We start from the raw sequence: 17,789 nt of genomic DNA on the forward strand, positions 1-17,789 counted from the left end.
AGGGTTGGAATCGAACCCATGACATCCTGCATACCAGACGAGGTAGTTGCAATTATGATTAAAATGTGTAATGCGCATTCCATCCTAGAATTGCAATGAGCAATGCATGGAAAGTAGGAAATAAAAACTGAACCAGGGCAACCGACCAAACTAAAGATAGAAGGCCACTTTAAAGAGATGGGTTTTCAAAGCAGACTTAAATATCTCTACCGACTCTTGATTTTCTGATCTGAAGTGGCAAGGCGTTCCATAGCTTGTGGGTGGTGGCACGCTAGCAAAAGCACCAATCGCCAAAAGAGCACAACCCTAGACCTGGGAGTGCTGAGCAGTTGGAGATCAAAAGATCTTAATGACCTCGATGGAATATATAAATGTATTAGTTCCTGCAAGTAATGTGGGGTGAGCCCTTAAAAAGCCTCATAGGTTAATAGCAGCATCTTAAAATCCACTTGCAATTTGACTGGTAGCCAATGAAGGGATATGAGCACTAGTGTAATGTGCTCACAGAATAGTGTATGTGATGTAAGCACTCGAGCGGCTGCATTCTGAACAAGCTGGGGTCTGCCCAGTACTTTGCTCGGTATCCCAACCAGTAAAGTGTTGCAGTAGCCCAGTCAGGATAACGCAAAAGCATGGACCAGTCTCTCCAAGTCAGCAGGTGACAGGAAGTGATGTATTCTAGCAGAAGTGATGCATTCTGGCAATATTTCTTAGGTGGAAAAAGGGCATTTTAACCACCTTAGATACGTGTGCCTCTGTTCAAAAAATTACCTTTAAGGTTTCTGACCTCCTGTGTCGGACTGACACTGTGATCATCATTCAACAAACGAGATGAACCAATTTAAGAAAAATGCAGAGGGGAGCCGATGAATATGGCTTCGGTCATCTCCTAGCTACCGTGGTGACGATGAGAGATGCAGACTCCAAATATACAGTAGCAGGCATGGTCAGGGTTGGGATCGAACCCACAACCTCCTGCATACCAGGCGAGGGAGTTAACGTCTCATAGCCATGGTGGTGATGAGAGAGAGATAGAGACAAACTCCAAATATACAGCAGCAGGCATGGTCAGGGTTGGGAGCGAACCCACGACCTCCTGCATATCTGGCGAGGTAGTTAATATCTCATAGCCACCGTGGTGATGAGAGAGAGACGCAAACTCAAAATCTACAACAGCAGCAGGCATCGTCAGGGTTGGGATCGAACCCACGACTTCCTGCATACCAGGCGAGGTAGTTAACATCTCATAGCCACCGTGGTGATGAGAGAGACGCAAACTCCAAATATACAGCAGCAGGCATCGTCAGGGTCGGGATCGAACCCACGACTTCCTGCATACCAGGCGAGGTAGTTAACATCTCATAGCCACCGAGCTCTGCCGTCCTATGCATGTACGTAAGGCTGCGCCTTGGCGGGGATCACCGTTGGGTAAGGATACAAATAACTACATCCACACCACTATCCCCGCTACGATGGGGATTCAGTGCACGGGGAAAATCCACACGTGACCCACCAACCCTGGCCGCCCTCACTGGTGCGTCATCATCATCGTCGACGTCATTATGCGGCAGCGCCTTTGGCTCAGCGCAGAAAAAAACTCAAATCGGGGGGCTCAGGGTGCCTTCGACTTTCATATGGAGGGCGGCGGGGGGGGGGTCTCAATCAAAAATTGGCTGGAGCCAACGCTGAAATCAATCGCCCGCGCGCAAACAAAGATAGCGGCGGAGAGCACGCGGGTGTAGCCTCTAACCCCCAGGCTGTCGGGGCCAAGTGCTGTCCGTGCTCAGTGGTACACGAGGGTGTGTGTAGGGTGTGTGTGTAGGGTGTGTGTGTGGGGGGTGTGTGTGTAGGGGGTGTGTGTGTAGGGGGTGTGTGTGTGTAGGGGGTGTGTGTGTGTAGGGGGTGTGTGTGTAGGGGGTGTGTGTGTGTAGGGGGTGTGTGTGTGTAGGGGGTGTGTGTGTGTAGGGGGTGTGTGTGTGTAGGGTGTGTGTGTGTAGGGTGTGTGTGTAGGGTGTGTGTGTAGGGTGTGTGTAGGGTGTGTGTGTAGGGTGTGTGTGTAGGGGGTGTGTGTAGGGGGTGTGTGTGTAGGGTGTGTGTGTGTAGGGTGTGTGTGTAGGGAGTGTGTGTCGGGTGTGTGTGTCGGGTGTGTGTGTGTAGTGTGTGTGTAGGGGGTGTGTGTGTGTAGGGGGTGTGTGTGTGTAGGGGGTGTGTGTGTTTAGGGTGTTTGTGTGTAGGGGGTGTGTGTGTAGGGGGTGTGTGTGTGTAGGGTGTGTGTGTGTAGGGGGTGTGTGTGTGTGTAGGGGGTGTGTGTGTGTGTCCGGTGTGTGTAGTGTGTGTGTGTGTCGGGGGTGTGTGCGTTGTGTGTGGGCCCCGGCACCAACGTCAGACCCGGCAACCTTTGTCTCCCCCAGACAGCGATGTCTCTTCTTGTCAATACACAGCAGACACACCCACACACCGCACTAGTCGCCCATTTGAGGCCAGGTCGACCTAGCGCAGCCGTGCAGCAGCAGCAGCAGCAGCAGCAGCAGCCGCAGCCCCCCCTACAGGCGGGTGTTGGGGGGTGGGGGGGTTGTTGGGGGGTGGGGGGGGGGGGGTTGTTGGGGGGTGGGGGGGGGTGTTGGGGGCGCTAGGACAGTACGGGGGGCGAGTACAGTACATGGGGGACCCACACACAGTGCAAATAAGCTCTAGTACAGTACAAGGGGGGGTTCTAGTACAGTACAAGGGGGGGCTCTTGTACAGTACTAGGGAGTTCTAGTACAGTACAGGGGGGGGCTCTAGTACAGTGCAAGGGGGGGCTCTAGTACAGTACAAGGGGGGGCTCTAGTACAGTACAAGGGTGGCTTTAGTACAGTACAAGGGGGGGCTCTAGTACAGTACAAGGGGGGGGTTCTAGTACAGTACAAGGGGGGGGGGCTCTAGTACAGTACAGGGGGGGGGCTCTAGTACAGTACAAGAGGGGGCTCTAGTACAGTACAAGGGGGGGCTCTAGTACAGTACAAGAGGGGGCTCTAGTACAGTACAAGAGGGGGCTCTAGTACAGTACAAGAGGGGGCTCTAGTACAGTACAAGAGGGGGCTCTAGTACAGTACAAGAGGGGGCTCTAGTACAGTACAAGAGGGGGCTCTAGTACAGTACAAGAGGGGGCTCTAGTACAGTACAAGGGGGGGGTTCTAGTACAGTACAAGGGGGGGGGGCTCTAGTACAGTACAAGGGGGGGGCTCTAGTACAGTACAAGGGGGGGGGTTCTAGTACAGTACAAGGGGGGGGGGGGGGGAGGCTCTAGTACAGTCCAGGGGGCTGCAGTAGAGGACACGAGACGCGAGGTCTGTGCGGGCCCGGCACTCTCCTAGCGCAGTGCAGGCCTCAGGCCCAGCGCCGCTCACCGTCGTGGGCGCCGCTGTGGTCTCCTCCAGCTCGGCGAGGATCTTCCCGGGCATCGCTGCTGGCTGCTGGTTGGTTGCGGCTGTTGCTTGGCTGCTTGCGGCTGTAGTTTGGCTGCTGTCTGGCTGTTGTCTGGCTGTTGTTTGGCTCCGGCTGTGAAGGCGGCCGCCTTCTTGGTTGCTGGCCGCGTGGTAAAGGACCGGACGTGACGTCAGCGCGTACGGTCGTTGACGTCATCACGCACGGTGATTGCGGAGGATTGTGGAAAGTGACGTCATGACGCGCAACGTTAAAGGGGTCTGCAAGGGGGGAATGTGACGTAACGACGTACGGATTATGTAACGGGAAAACATGCGAGAGGCGTCGGGATGGGCTGCGTAAAAAACAAGGACGACGTGGAGGCGGTGACGTCATGACGCACGACGTAAGAGAGGCAGGGGATGTGACGTCATGACGCACATTATAAAAAAAAGTTGGTTGAAAGGTCTGACGTCATGACGTACCGGGGTGGTTGAACTTTTATGCTTTATTAATTTACCCGGCAGCATAACAAAGGTTGGCTTCATATTCTTAGGTTTTTTTCGGTAAAGTCACGTAGGTAAAAAATTAAAATTAATAAAAGTAAAATTAAAATTAAAAAGGTGGCTTATCTACTTACACCATCTACATTACAAAGCCTCAGTTTGAAATACTCTGAGGTTTTTTCGGTGAAGTCACGTAGTTACAAATAAAAATAAATAATAATAAAAATAATAAATCACGACGTTTCGGAGGCAACACAAGTCTCCGTCATCAGGTGGGACCGTCACAGCTAAAATTTACTGTATTAAGTGAGGAAAAAATCCAAGAGACAAGCTCCTAAATACAAGTTAAGGTAGAGTTGGGGGAGGGGCTTATCTGAATGTGGTAGCCAGTGAATGGGACGTGTTGGGGTGGGGTGGGCGGGGCTAAAAGAGAACAATCGGTGTACCTCGACTTCAAGTTGTAACCGGTGTTGGCTGACAATCGAAACACAAATAAGTATAACCCGTAAAAACAAAGTTTTTCACTCTAAATCCTTTATATGCGTGGCGGCTAGAGTCCTCTCGTCCTCTGGCTTGAGATGGCTGCCACCTATGGGTCAGATGATTGTCTGCCAGTATTAAGCAATTGGTAATTAAATATTTAATTTGTTTTCCCTAAACAGTGTAAAATTTTGGAAAAAAAATTCACGAACATTAATTGTCTCGCACAACGAGTCTGTGTGCAAAATGTCAGCTCGATTGGATCACGGGAAGTGGGTTAAAAAACGACCGAAAGGTTTGCACGGTCGTAAGCAAGCAAGCAAGCACGCAAGCAGGCAAGCAAGCAAGCGAACTTAATATAAAGGATTTAAAAAGGCAGCGCTGTTAAACGCTGGGGATGTCAACACTCGCTAAAGTAGAATAGTACCTGTCAAATAAGATGGTACAAATATGCGTAAATAAATATTTTTAAATCCTTTATATTAAGTTTGCTTGCTTGCTTGCTTGCGTGCTTGCGTGCTTGCTTGCTTGCTTACGACCGTGCAAATCTTTCGGTCGTTTTTAACCCACTTCCCGTGATCCAATCGAGCTGACATTTTGCACACAGACTCGTTGTGCGAGACAATTAATGTTCGTGAATTTTTTTTCCAAAATTTTACACTGTTTAGGGAAAACAAATTAAATATTTAATTACCAATTGCTTAATACTGGCAGACAATCATCTGACCCATAGGTGGCAGCCATCTCAAGCCAGAGGACGAGAGGACTCTAGCCGCCACGCATATAAAGGATTTATAGTGAAAAACTTAGTTTTTACGGGTTATACTTGTTTACATGGTTAATAACATCTTTCCAATGTCAGACGCTGTCTTTCCGACAGACCTGTTCTTCACCTGAGGACGGCTGCTTGCGTTGTGGCCGAAACGTCGTGAGAATTGTATTTTATTATGTTTAATTTTATTATTTTATTATTTCCCTTCTACGTGACTTTATCGAAAGAACCAAGAAGATGAATCCCTGCAGTCACGAAAGCTTTAAATCGAAATCTTTCCAATGATTACTCAGTTTGTACCCATCATCACGGTTGAAGTTATTTCTGTGTTTATATATCTGGACGGCTTCGTGTACAAACCTTTGATGGTAGCCAGAAGGTTTGCAGAGCACCTTGGTCTCGGAAAAGACTCCAATCGTTGCTCGGGGTATACGCAACGCTACCTCCCAGCCCACACCCCGCCCCCACACTCACCATGCCCCCTCCCCCCATCTCCCCCGCGACTATATCCGCAGACTACCTGCTGGATCTCTAAGGTTTTTTCGGTAAAGTCACGTAGGGAGAAATAAATAAATAAATATTTTTTTATTATTTGAATTAAATAATAATTCACGACGTTTCGGAGGCAACACAAGCTTCCTTCATCAGGTGTAAAAAGACACAGCAAAATAACTGTAGTGAAAGTTATTTGTGATGGGACATTACAAATTGTGTTTGTAGAGGGTGTGTGTGTAGGGGGTGTGTTATTACAGTTATTTTGCTGTGCCTTTTTACACCTGATGAAGGAAGCTTATGTTGCCTCCGAAAGGTCGTGATTATTATTTTATTTCTACTATTATTTCTATTATTTTTTTATTTATCTTTTTTTTCCTACGTGACTTTACCGAAAAAAACCTAAGAGTATGAATCATTGCAGTCACGAAAGCTTCAAATCTAGAATCTGCTGGATGTCCTCTCTCTTTCAAAGAACAAATTTGACCTAAGGTCTTCGCTCATTTACCAGCTTCACATTCCATATTGACGTACAAATACTGGAGGAAGGGCCTTTGCTATTGATGCCCCCAGGGTCTGGAATGCTATTGCCAATAAACTGCAACTTGAATCACTACCTGTGAGATCCTCTCTCAAAACTGCTCTAGAGGAGCTGTACACCCCTAGCTGTCACTGCAAATCAGTAGCCTAAAATAAAATGTTTCGCTCCGGATGATCGCTGCAAAGTATGATCTGTGTTTTGATTTAGTGTACTGATCTTAAAGGTGCATTGAAAAATGTTGATTCTCCGACTGATGCTCCTGCTGTTGTGGAGTGACTCATGCAGCCAGCTATGGCTGCAGGGTTTGGTGGTACATGTTGTTTATCTCGTTCATTGTGAAAATTTCGGTCACAGTTCCTATGATCACTGTTTCATTGCTTTTATGGCTTTATTTTGGTGATTCTCGAAAAGTTTTTTGGTTTGGCCATGTTTGTTTGTTGTAGTACAGAGTTAGACTGATGGCCTCAATCTAAGTTGTCTTGTGGTTGTTGTTGTTTGACTTGCATCCCACTGGGATGTTTGCACACAGCGTTGGTGTACGGTGCTTTTTCTGCAATATTTTGCTGTCTTTTCTTGGATTTTCTGTTTGCACATAGTCACTTTAAGATGTTTTCTTGTTCAAGTTTTTGTTTTTTGTTTGTTGCGGTTGTACCCGATTCAAGAGCCGAATGGCTCACAGGGCTATACCTAATAAATGAACTTGATGTAATTACTCGTCACATCCACCTCTGAGACACACTTAAGCGGTTGTGCTTTCACTAAGTTGTCCCCACCTAAAGAAGGACGCTTGTGTTGCGCCCGAAACGTCGTGATTTAATTTATTTTAATGTTTTACCTACGTGACATTACCGAAAAAACACAAAGAATATGAATCCTTGCAGTCACGAAAACTTCAAATCTAGAATTAAGGGAAATTGGTCATTTAAATAGCGCAATGTGCTGACGTCATGACGTACAATACTGAGACGCAACGTGATGGTGACGTCATGCCGCAAATTACTATTCCGTTCCTAGGTCAAGTGATGTCACCGCGTCGTGATTGATGTCACCGCACAAAGGGGGGGGGCGGTAACTGCTGCAGTGACGTCATGACGCACGTTGTGAATTGGATGGTATGTAGGGACGTGACGTCATGACGCACGGATTATATTCCGGGCAAAACTAAAACGCGTGACGTCAGGACGAACTGCGTAAAATATTTCGCGCCGTGGTGACGTCATGACGCAATCATAACTACAAAGATCCCCCGTGTAGCCTGCATAGACTGTTGGGGGCAAGTGCTGTTAGCGAGCACCTATGAAGGCCGGCACTGTGGCACCCGAGGGGGTGGGTGGTGAGCACCACGCCCGGCCGCCTTTGTCTCCCCAAAGGCGGCCGGGCGGTGTTGGTGGCCGTGAGCGGGAATCGAACTCGGGTCGCCGGGTTCGTAACGCAGCGAGCTAACCGCTACACCACCGCTCACTCACCCACCCACTAAATCATCCACCCACTCACTCACCCACCCACCAACTCACCTGCCCACCTACTCACTCACCCACCCACTAAATCATCTACCCACTCACTCACCCACCCACTCACTCACCCACCCACTAAATCGTCTACCCACTCACTCACCCACCCACCCACTCACCCACCCACTAAATCATCCACCCACTCACTCACCCACCCACCAACTCACCTGCCCACCTACTCACTCACCCACCCACTAAATCATCTACCCACTCACTCACCCACCCACTCACTCACCCACCCACTAAATCATCCACCCACTTACCCACCCACTAAATCATCCACCCACTCACTCACCCACTCACTCACCCACCCACTAAATCATCCACCCACTCACTCACCCACCCACCAACTCACCTGCCCACCCACTCACTCACCCACCCACTAAATCATCCACCCACCCACCCACCCACTCACTCACCCACCCACTAAATCATCCACCCACTCACTCACCCACCCACTCACTCACCCACCCACTAAATCATCTACCCACTCACTCACCCACCCACTCACTCACCCACCCACTAAATCGTCTACCCACTCACTCACCCACCCACCCACTCACCCACCCACTAAATCATCCACCCACTCACTCACCCACCCACCAACTCACCTGCCCACCTACTCACTCACCCACCCACTAAATCATCTACCCACTCACTCACCCACCCACTCAATCATTCACCCACTCAATCATCCACCCACTTACCCACCCACTAAATCATCCACCCACTCACTCACCCACTCACTCACCCACCCACTAAATCATCCACCCACTCACTCACCCACCCACCAACTCACCTGCCCACCCACTCACTCACCCACCCACTAAATCATCCACCCACTCACCCACCCACTCACTCACCCACCCACTAAATCATCCACCCACTCACTCACCCACCCACTCACTCACCCACCCACTAAATCATCTACCCACTCACTCACCCACCCACCAACTCACCTGCCCACCTACTCACTCACTCACCCACCCACTAAATCATCCACCCACCAACTCACCTGCCCACCTACTCACTCCCCCACCCACCTACTCACTCACCCACTCACCCACCCAGCAAATAATCCGCCCACTCACTCACCCACCCACTCACTCACCAACCCACTAAATCATCCACTCACTCACTCACTCACCCACCCACCAACTCACCTGCCCACCTACTCACTCACCCACCCACCTACTCACTCACTCACTCACCCACCCACTCACCGGCCCACCTACTCACTCAACCACCCACCTACTCACTCACCCACTCACCGACCCACTAAATCATCCACCCTCACTCACCCACACACCCACTCACCCACCCACCGCAATGGCGGGGAGGATGCCGTGATACACCCACTCATCATACACTGACTCACTCACACATCATACACTGACTCACAGATCATACACTCACACAACCACTGACCCATTCACTCATAATACACGGACTCACTCACACATCATACACTGGGAGTGCCATGCTGCCAGATATGGCTGCAAGTTTAGTCGTACATGTTATGTATATCGTTTATTGTTAAATTTGAATCAAAGTTCATATGATTACTGTTGTTACATTGTATTTATAGCTTTATTTTGGTGATTTCGAAAACATGGTTAAGCCATGTTTCTTGCAGAAGTGCGGAGTTGGCCTAATAACTTTATTCTAAATTGTCTTATGGGTCATCATTAGAACTCCTTTGCCAGTACCAAAATATAATGATGGGGGTTTTCCCATTTTTTGGGCAACGGAGCTGAAGCCTTTTTACAAGGATTAGTGTCTGCAATGCATATATTATCAGTGTGTTTTTTGTTTGCATTTTGACTGCAAGTATTGTGGTTAATGCAGACGTGGATCCTTGTGGAAAGGTTTCAGTTTTGTTGCCGGAAAAAGGGGGAAGAACCCTAGTATTACGTCTTATGGTTGTTATTGTTTGACTTGCATCATATTGGGATTTTTGCACACAGCGTTGTAATACAGTGGGGTTTTTTTTGGAAGATTTTGCTGGTGTTTCCAGGATGTTTCTGTTGCGCGTCGTCACTTTATGTTCTCTGTTCTTATATTGTTTGTTGCGGTTGCACCCGACTCAAGAGCCGCATGGCTCACAGGGCTATACCTAATACATGAAACTTGAACTTGAAATAATCCACCCTCACTCAGCCACACACCCACTCACTGACCCACCCACTCACCTGCCCACTCACTCACCCACCCAGTCACCCACCCACTCATCTTCTTTCAACTCTTCCTTCCTCTGTCTCCTCCCTTATCTCCTCCTCCGTTATCCCCTCCTCCTTCATTATCATCATCACCACCTCATCTCTTCCATCACCACCACCTCTTCCCTATCTTCCTCCTCCACATGATCATCATTACCACCACCTCCTGTTCGTCTCTATACATTTTATTATTTCTCCACCACCACCTCCGCCACCACCAAAACAAAGATCCCCGTATAGCCTTAACAGACTGTTGGGGCAAGTGCTGTTAGCGAGCACCTATGAAGGCCGAAAGGGTACACGAGGGGGTGGGTGGCCAGCACCACGCCCGACCTCCTTTGTCTCCCCAGTGGCGATGTTTACACACCACACCAGGTACTCATTTGAGGCTGAGTCGACCCAGGAGAGGCCCAGGACTCGTTTAAATAATCGTCACTGGTGTTGGCCGCGAGCGGGTAATGAAATCGGGTCGCCGGGTTCATAGCGCAGTGTAGCGCTAACCGCTACACCACTGCTACACTACCACTACCACCTCTACCACCAACAACAACCGCCATTTGCCACTAAGTGGCGGTGACGTCACCACGACGCTTGTGCCAGGCCATGTGCACCTTGAGAATACATGAAGTGTCGAAAGTCCGCTGGCAGGAGGTCACGGGGCAGACCCAGGTGCCACGGGTCGACTGAGATGACTGAGACGACTGGCTGATGCACCACCTGTGCCCCCTACTGTGCCAACTTGCTGTGCTTTAGCCACCTGGCGCTCTGCTCGTTGTTGTGAGCGTCACTCCTCTACCACCACCACCTCTACCACCACAACCTCCACCACAACCTTAATACCACCACCGCCACCTTTACCACCACCTTTACCACCACTGCCGCAACCACCGCTTATAACACGAAATGTGATCTCAATTTTCCACCAACCTTCTCGTACCCTGGCCCTCTCATTGTGTGGCCGATCCCACAGCAAACTCGGAACGTTTCATCGGGACAAATCAAGCCACGTAAGGCCCACTGAACTATTTAGCTCTATTTCAGAAGTGGCCTGGCCACAAATGATAGCTTATCAAGCGGAAATTTCTAACAGCCAAAATACTGTTGACTTAAAACTTTCGTGACTGCAAGAAGTCATATTCTTTGGTTCTTTCGGTAAAGTCACGTAGATAGAAAAATAAGAATAAAGTGAATAAATATACTCTGAAGGCACGTTCATAAATGTGGAGGGCAACACCAGAAGACCCAAATAAAAATCCAAGTGACCACAGGGGTGGGGGGGGGAGACATGCAAAATCCAAAAATACAGCGAGCTTCAGGGTCGGAATGGAACCGACAACCTCATGCATCCCAGGCGAGGTGGTTAACATCTTGCCTCCTCTCTCTTCTATGCAGTTACTTGTCCTTTTTCCAGGAGTTTTGAATCTGCAGGAGTAGGGGGGGGGGGGGAGAGAATGAAGAGGAGGCGATTAGGGGGCGGCACAAAGCCATTGAAAACACGCAGTAGACTCTCGACTATCCATGCTAATGATGGGCAGGATGGCTGCGGAAAATTTTAAATCGCGGATAATCCAAAAGCAAGCATTTTCCGCTGATCTCTAGAACGAATATGAACGATCGACCAATTGATGATGCGCGTGTTCAGTGATAACACTTTCCTGATCCTGCCCAGGAGAAGACTCGGCCCACTGAGTGGATGACATTAGGGGTGGGCGGGGTCAGGTGGGGTGGGCGTAAGAGTAGCGGGAGAGGTCAGATTTCACTACCAACCTTCATCATTCAATTCCACGGCAGTGGTATCCTGCGCGTCCATGTCCTGCAAATCGACAGTGGTGCTGCCCTGGGCGACGTTGGAGCTGCCCTGGGCGACGTTGGAGCTGCCCTGGGCGACGTTGGAACTGCCCTGGGCGACGTCGCAGCTGCCCTCGTCGTCATTGGAGCTGCCCGGGGCGACGTTGGAGCCTCCACATAAGGTCTCCCGTTTTTCAACTGTGAATTCATCAGCATCATCATCAACATCTCTTTATTTGTGTCTCTCTCTCTCTTGGTCACATAATTCTCCGAACGGCGCTGCAAGGATGAGTAGTGGTCGCGGGTTGCTGAGGATATGGAATCTGCGTCAGTAACTCACGATCGCAAATCGCTCTGTAATTTCAGCAAATAATGTAACTTGCAGCGCCACACACCGATTGCCATCTTGAACCATCCTGGGATTAACCAGGCTAGATTACAGTGTGAGGAGCTCGCAGATCCTTGAAAGATCTGGCTACAGTCCCATTTTCAGTGAGTTCCTCCGGCAGGTGAGGAGGCTGCGTTGTCTGGGTCAGGTAGCCTGCATGCCCAAGCAGCTTCGAATTGGCCGGATAGAGGGGGCTAAATGGGCACGGCACGGGCTCAAGAAGAGATGACTGATTTGGTAGAGTTGGATATGTAGCTGAGTTGAGTTGCCGATGACTGGTACCAGCAGTGTCAAGATCGGCCTCTGTGGAGGAGGCTTGTGAAGAACGCTACTGGGCAGTCGGAGGCAGTCACCCTCCAAAAACAACGAAGGACAGAGGAGCGATTCTCACAACGAGTGGAGCACTGTGCGGCTAAAATGTAGCAAGTTGGCACAGAAGGGGGCACAAGTGCTGCATCGGCCATTCATCTCAGTCGGTCAACCCATGGCACCTCGGTCTATACCGTGACCACCTGGCCTGGCACAGGCACCTTGGTGACATCGCTGTCACTTTGTGGTGAATGGCGGGTATTGATGTATTTTTTACTTCTGTCGCACCATACGTAACCAACCATGCTGTTTTCTTCGTGATAACTGTTGTTGTTCTTTGTGCTTTGATGCCATTAGTTTATTTATTTATTATAGTTTTGCTTGGTAGCAAGGTTTTCATTTGCTTGGTAGCGGCTGCATATAGATATTTAATGTACAGCACTATGGGATGCTATTGGTATGAATGACGCTATATCAAATGAAAGTATTATTTTTAATTGGATGTGCGGGATAAGGACAAGGATATGGGCTGATGTGCGAGTGGGTGAGTGACTTGAGTGTGTCAGTGAGCATGTAAGTGAGCATCTGAGTGATCGTCTAAATCTGTGAACCGATGCTTGTTGATTTCCTTATTTGCGCGCTGCTGGAAGACTTTGCATGGCCACTCTGAAACCAGCGCAACCACAGCCAATTTAGAGTTGAAACGCCCTCTCTGCGTGCGAGAGAGATTCGTCCAGCAGTGGATAAAGCCACCCATGTAACTTACTGCAAGCAGAAATACAGTTGGCACTAATACACAGCAGCAGCTCATGCGCAGCCTAGGGCAGGCCCCAGTGTGCCTGCACATTTGTCTGCTGATAGTAAGGGGGCGATGATTGCTGCCGTGTGGCTCAGCCTTAGAGGCACTGTAATATGATACAACGACTGAAATAAAAGCGGCGCCTAACTAATCAAATAAAGGGAAATGAGGGGGGGGGGGGCGTGCCACTTGACCATGACGTGACCGGCTCGTTCAAGGAAATAATCGTTTGCATTGATTACACGTTATTGATTCTGCTCATTGATTTGCCCACGGAATTTGAAAAATGTAAATGAAAATGTATGTTGTTATTGTATGCGGTTTTGTCCATGATGACTGGCATTGCCCTTGTCGGCTGAGAGGATGACGATGTCATCTCACTTTTTTAATTGAGAAAGCTCAAAGCGCTCACCCTTACTGATGTTGCTGATATGTGTCTTAGCGTTTTTGAGGATTGCAGCGATTTCCAATCTTGCCTTGTCTGCAGTGATGTGTCCCAAATCCTTAAGGGCTACATCGACCTGGGCAATGATAGCATCCACTGGGATGTGTTTAGGGGTGACTGCGAAATTCAACCTTTTAGCTAGAACCGATATTAGGCTGTCGGAAAGATACGTTCTTAAAGCCATCCATATATACATACATAGACACAATTTCAACCGAAAAGATAGGTACAAACTCAGCAATCACTGGAAGGACATTATCAACCAGTTTAAGTCATAACTGGCTGTAATGCTAACATTTTAGACCTGGCAGCCCTTTAATTGGTGGAAGCCCACCATCGGGACCATCACTGCCCACTACCACCATCACCACTAGCAGTTCCCTTTATTGGTGGAAGCTCACCACCAGTGCCGCCGTGGCCCTTTACGAGTACCATCACCTCTGGCAGCAACCTCCACTGTCAACAGTGTGAGTTTGTAAAGCGAGGTGCAATGATTACTTGGCAGCCCTTCAATTGGTGGAAACCGACCACCAGCGCCATCGTTGCACTCTACGAGTGCCATCACGTACGTCAACATTAGCTGCCTCGCCCATACCGCTGACACTTGGGCTACGCCCATTTCAAACCTTTATAAACAGTTTGCCTTTAGAGGCTAACCCCCTTTTCCCGAAGACGACCGCTTGTGTTGCGATTGAAACGTCGTAGTTTTTTGTTATTTTCTTTGAACATATCTACGTGACTTTACCGAAAGACCCAAAGAATATACTTTTTTTGTTATAGCAAATCAACATAGCAGTCTGATCTAGTGTTAGAACAGTCTCGTCTAATGTTAGAATAGACTGACAATGAAACCTTATTTTTTCTCTGTTAATGGCGGTTTTTAAGTTAAAATAAAAGCAGACATCTTCAAGATGTCGGCCCCCCAGTTAACAGCGCAGAATCAATGCTTTGGATCGGCGAAGGCATGCCCACTTCCAAGTGTCCACAATTATGTCATGTCAGCTTCTATCGCATTACAGCGCACCCCAGTGGCAGCCTTCCAAGTACGATCCATGTGACGTCACGGAGAGTGGGAGAGTGGGAGGGCAGAGTGGTGGCCATACCGATATCCTCCCAATTCACGTAGAGCACGACGGCCAAGATAATCACCACCACCACGCCCACGGTCCCTCCAATCGCTCCCGCGATAATTCCTTCAAAGATTGGAAGTGGATGAGGGTATAAGGAGTTGGAGGGAGGAGATGAGAGAGGAGGAGGTGGAGGGAGGAGGTCGAGGAGGTGGATGAGGGTATAAGGAGGAGGAGGGAGGAGATGAGAGAGGAGGGGGTGTAGGGAGGAAGTGGGGGAAGGGAGAGGAGAAACACAATATTAATAGTTCTAATCCTTAATTGGTCATTTTTTTCACTGATTGCTATCTGCTTCATCACTCTTCTTGATTTTTTTTGCAATTCTGGTGACAACCCACGTCCCTCCTGGTCTCTCTTTATTTCTCACCTGGTCACACGAAATTAGCCAGACTCACCCACCACTCACCAGGCTTGACTGTGTTTTCGCTTGTGCAGTTCACCAATCTCTCTGCACAGCCACTGAGCCTGGAAATGCTCTCGCACTCTGGAACCACAGACACAGTTCACACGGTTATCTGCGTGTCCTGAGGAAGGGCCATTGCCTGAAATGTCGCCGATTACATTTTAAAAGCCGCAAACACCACTCATCCTTGCAGTGCGGCACGGCTCTTGGAATTTCTGAGCGAAACCTGCCGTTAGCCTCGACATTCTCTGAGGCTAACGATGCTGTAGATGGTGGGAGTGGGCCTGTCGCTTTTTCTCAGTTCGCCAGAACACCTCTTTGGTCAGCCAGGGTCTCTGGGGAGGTTTGGAGCGCGTACCCAATGCAGCCATTGCAACTGCATGAGCAACAATCCTGAACCTCACCCATTTCCTTTCGGCATCAGCAGTAAGGAGGGATACGATGCCAAACCCAGCTGCAAGCGATGTTGATATTTGTACAAATTTCATCAGCAGTAAGCCGCTACCAGGCCACTGGGGGTTTTAATGGAGTCCTAGGTGGACACCCACCACCACAGTGTCAAGGACATGAGCCCATGGGGGTTCCTCCAGAAATGAGGTTTGGCCAGTAGATGTCATTGACGTCTGTCCCCCCGGGGCCTCCGGCAAATGCTTGGTTTTGATCTTTTCTCAGTGGTTATTGGTGACGGTGCTTAAGGCGCAGTAGTTACCACCCCAATGCACTCACTAATCTTAATAGACACAACAAAGACGAAGGCAAAGATCTCCCATATAGCCTTGAACAGACTGTTGGGGCAAGTGCTGTTCGCGAGTAGCACGAAGCGGTGGGTGGCCAACACCACGCCAGGCCGCCTTTGTCTCCCCAGAGACGATGTTTACCCACTGCACCAGGTACTCATTTGAGGCCCAGTCGACCTAGGGGAGGCCCAGGACCGGTTCAGACCATCGTCACAGGAGTCGACTGTGAGCGGAAATCGAAACCAGGTCGCTGGGTTTCACCACCGTACTACCGCTCCGCACTACAAAGACAGACGTGCACACCCCCTGCTCACATCAACCTGACTCCACCAGCCCTCTATTCACTCACACACAGGCAGACACAGATATATCGTGAGTCTCACCGTGACTGTAGTTGATGGCTACATAGGCGCAATGCACCAGATCAAACCTCCGCAGAGAAGCTGTGGGAGAGAGGGTGGGAGAGAGGGAGGGAGACAGGAAGAGTGATAGGAAGCGACAGAATGGAGTGACTCAGTGAGTGGGTGAGTGAGTGGGCAAGTGAGTGGGTGGGGGAGTGAGTGTATAGATGAGTAGGCGAGTGAGGAGTGGATGAGTGGCTGAGGTGAGTACGTGGGTATGTGGGCATGTAGGTGAGTGGGTGGGTGAGTGGGTGAGTCGGAGAGTGCGTGGTGGGGGACATCTCTACCTGGGTTGATGGCCATATTATGGTGGTGGTCGTAGAGGCACCGAGTCACGTTCTGGAAGCAGGTGTCGTACGCGCAGTCTGCCATGAGGAGGTGACACAGGGGCACAGTGTAACAGAGCCAAAACTCCCGAGTGTATCCTCTAACAGGCTGTTGGGGGCATGAGCCACAGTCCTCAACCTCACCCATTTCCCCTGGGAGTACTTCCCTGCTGTGTAGATGTGCCTATGGCGGAATAGCTTGTTTGGGATCGCAAGTCTGCACAGAAGTATAGTAGCCTCCTACCGTTGTTATTGAGCTGATTTGGCCCATGCCTTCCAAAGACTCTGGCTAAGTTGTCTGGGTCATGACCCACTTGGGCATTATAGTCACCCAACAGGATGCCTCTATCCCGAGGGGCCAATTTAGCTAGCACTTGTGACAGGGGGTCATGGAAGGCATCTCACTAATCAGCCTTGCCTGCATCCCTCCACTGTTTATTTCCAGTGGGGGCGTCAGCTACCACCACCACCACTATTCCTCATATCCCATTGATGGGGAGGCGAGCCCACAGTAGCCTGGGACTGACAGCTTCTCACACCTCAACTCCACGGCCCCAAACACCCTTAATGTTTATTTTGTTCAAAAACAGAGCCACTCCCTGTTGTTTGGCAGTTCCCTGCCCCGAGTAGAGGACTGTCTACCCCACATGGTGACTGGAGCTGAAATGGTCCACCGGACCTCCTGTATTCCATCGAGGTCCGGTCCATTTCCCGACAGAGAAATGGCAGCCGCCCCTCCACAGTGAACGTTCAGGCATTCCAGGAGAAGTCATAGATGCCTGTCCTCACCCCGGAGACTCTGACACGAGTTTAGCTTGAACTTTTCTCCGTGGCGTGCCATGTCGGCCTTCGTAGGTGGTCACTAACAGCACTTTTCCCCAACAGTCTGTTAAGTCTATGTGGGGATCTTTGTATGTTGTTGTCTTTGTGTGTGTAGGGCGCCGCAGTGGCTAGAAGATGTTAACTACCTCGCCTGGTGTACAGGAGGTTGTGGGTTCGATTCTGACCCTGACGCCTGCTGTATATTTGGAGTTGTGTGTGTCTCTCTCTCTCTGGGTCCTCCGGTTTCCCTCCTCAACATTTAGAATCGACGTCATGCGTTTAAGAGTACTTGGCTGCTTCTATACATTTCCACGTGAT

General features: G+C 49.7%; 2 protein-coding genes across 3 annotated transcripts in view; both read right to left on the minus strand.

The window, feature by feature from the left end:
* The window catches only part of LOC133359388 (nucleolar RNA helicase 2-like), a 34,132-nt gene extending 30,553 nt beyond the window's left edge, over positions 1–3,579 (minus strand). The window contains exon 1 of the mRNA XM_061577788.1: positions 3,390–3,579. Coding sequence (XP_061433772.1) covers positions 3,390–3,443 — 54 coding nt within the window. The 5' untranslated portion in view covers positions 3,444–3,579. The remainder of the gene's footprint in view (positions 1–3,389) is intronic.
* A 5,631-nt stretch (positions 3,580–9,210) lies between these two features.
* LOC133359612 (uncharacterized) overlaps positions 9,211–17,789 on the minus strand; it is a 35,698-nt gene continuing 27,119 nt past the window's right edge. For both annotated transcript variants that reach the window (XM_061578080.1, XM_061578079.1), the window contains 6 exons: positions 16,611–16,688; positions 16,306–16,365; positions 15,189–15,266; positions 14,759–14,848; positions 11,694–11,912; positions 9,211–11,348 (listed from right to left, as the gene is read on the minus strand). In XM_061578080.1, coding sequence (XP_061434064.1) covers positions 11,311–11,348; positions 11,694–11,912; positions 14,759–14,848; positions 15,189–15,266; positions 16,306–16,365; positions 16,611–16,688 — 563 coding nt within the window. In that variant the 3' untranslated portion in view covers positions 9,211–11,310. The remainder of the gene's footprint in view (positions 11,349–11,693; positions 11,913–14,758; positions 14,849–15,188; positions 15,267–16,305; positions 16,366–16,610; positions 16,689–17,789) is intronic.

This window comes from Lethenteron reissneri, chromosome 65, assembly GCF_015708825.2.
Source record: "Lethenteron reissneri isolate LAM-NWPU_2019-01 chromosome 65, ASM1570882v1, whole genome shotgun sequence".
NCBI classification, from domain to species: domain Eukaryota; kingdom Metazoa; phylum Chordata; class Hyperoartia; order Petromyzontiformes; family Petromyzontidae; genus Lethenteron; species Lethenteron reissneri.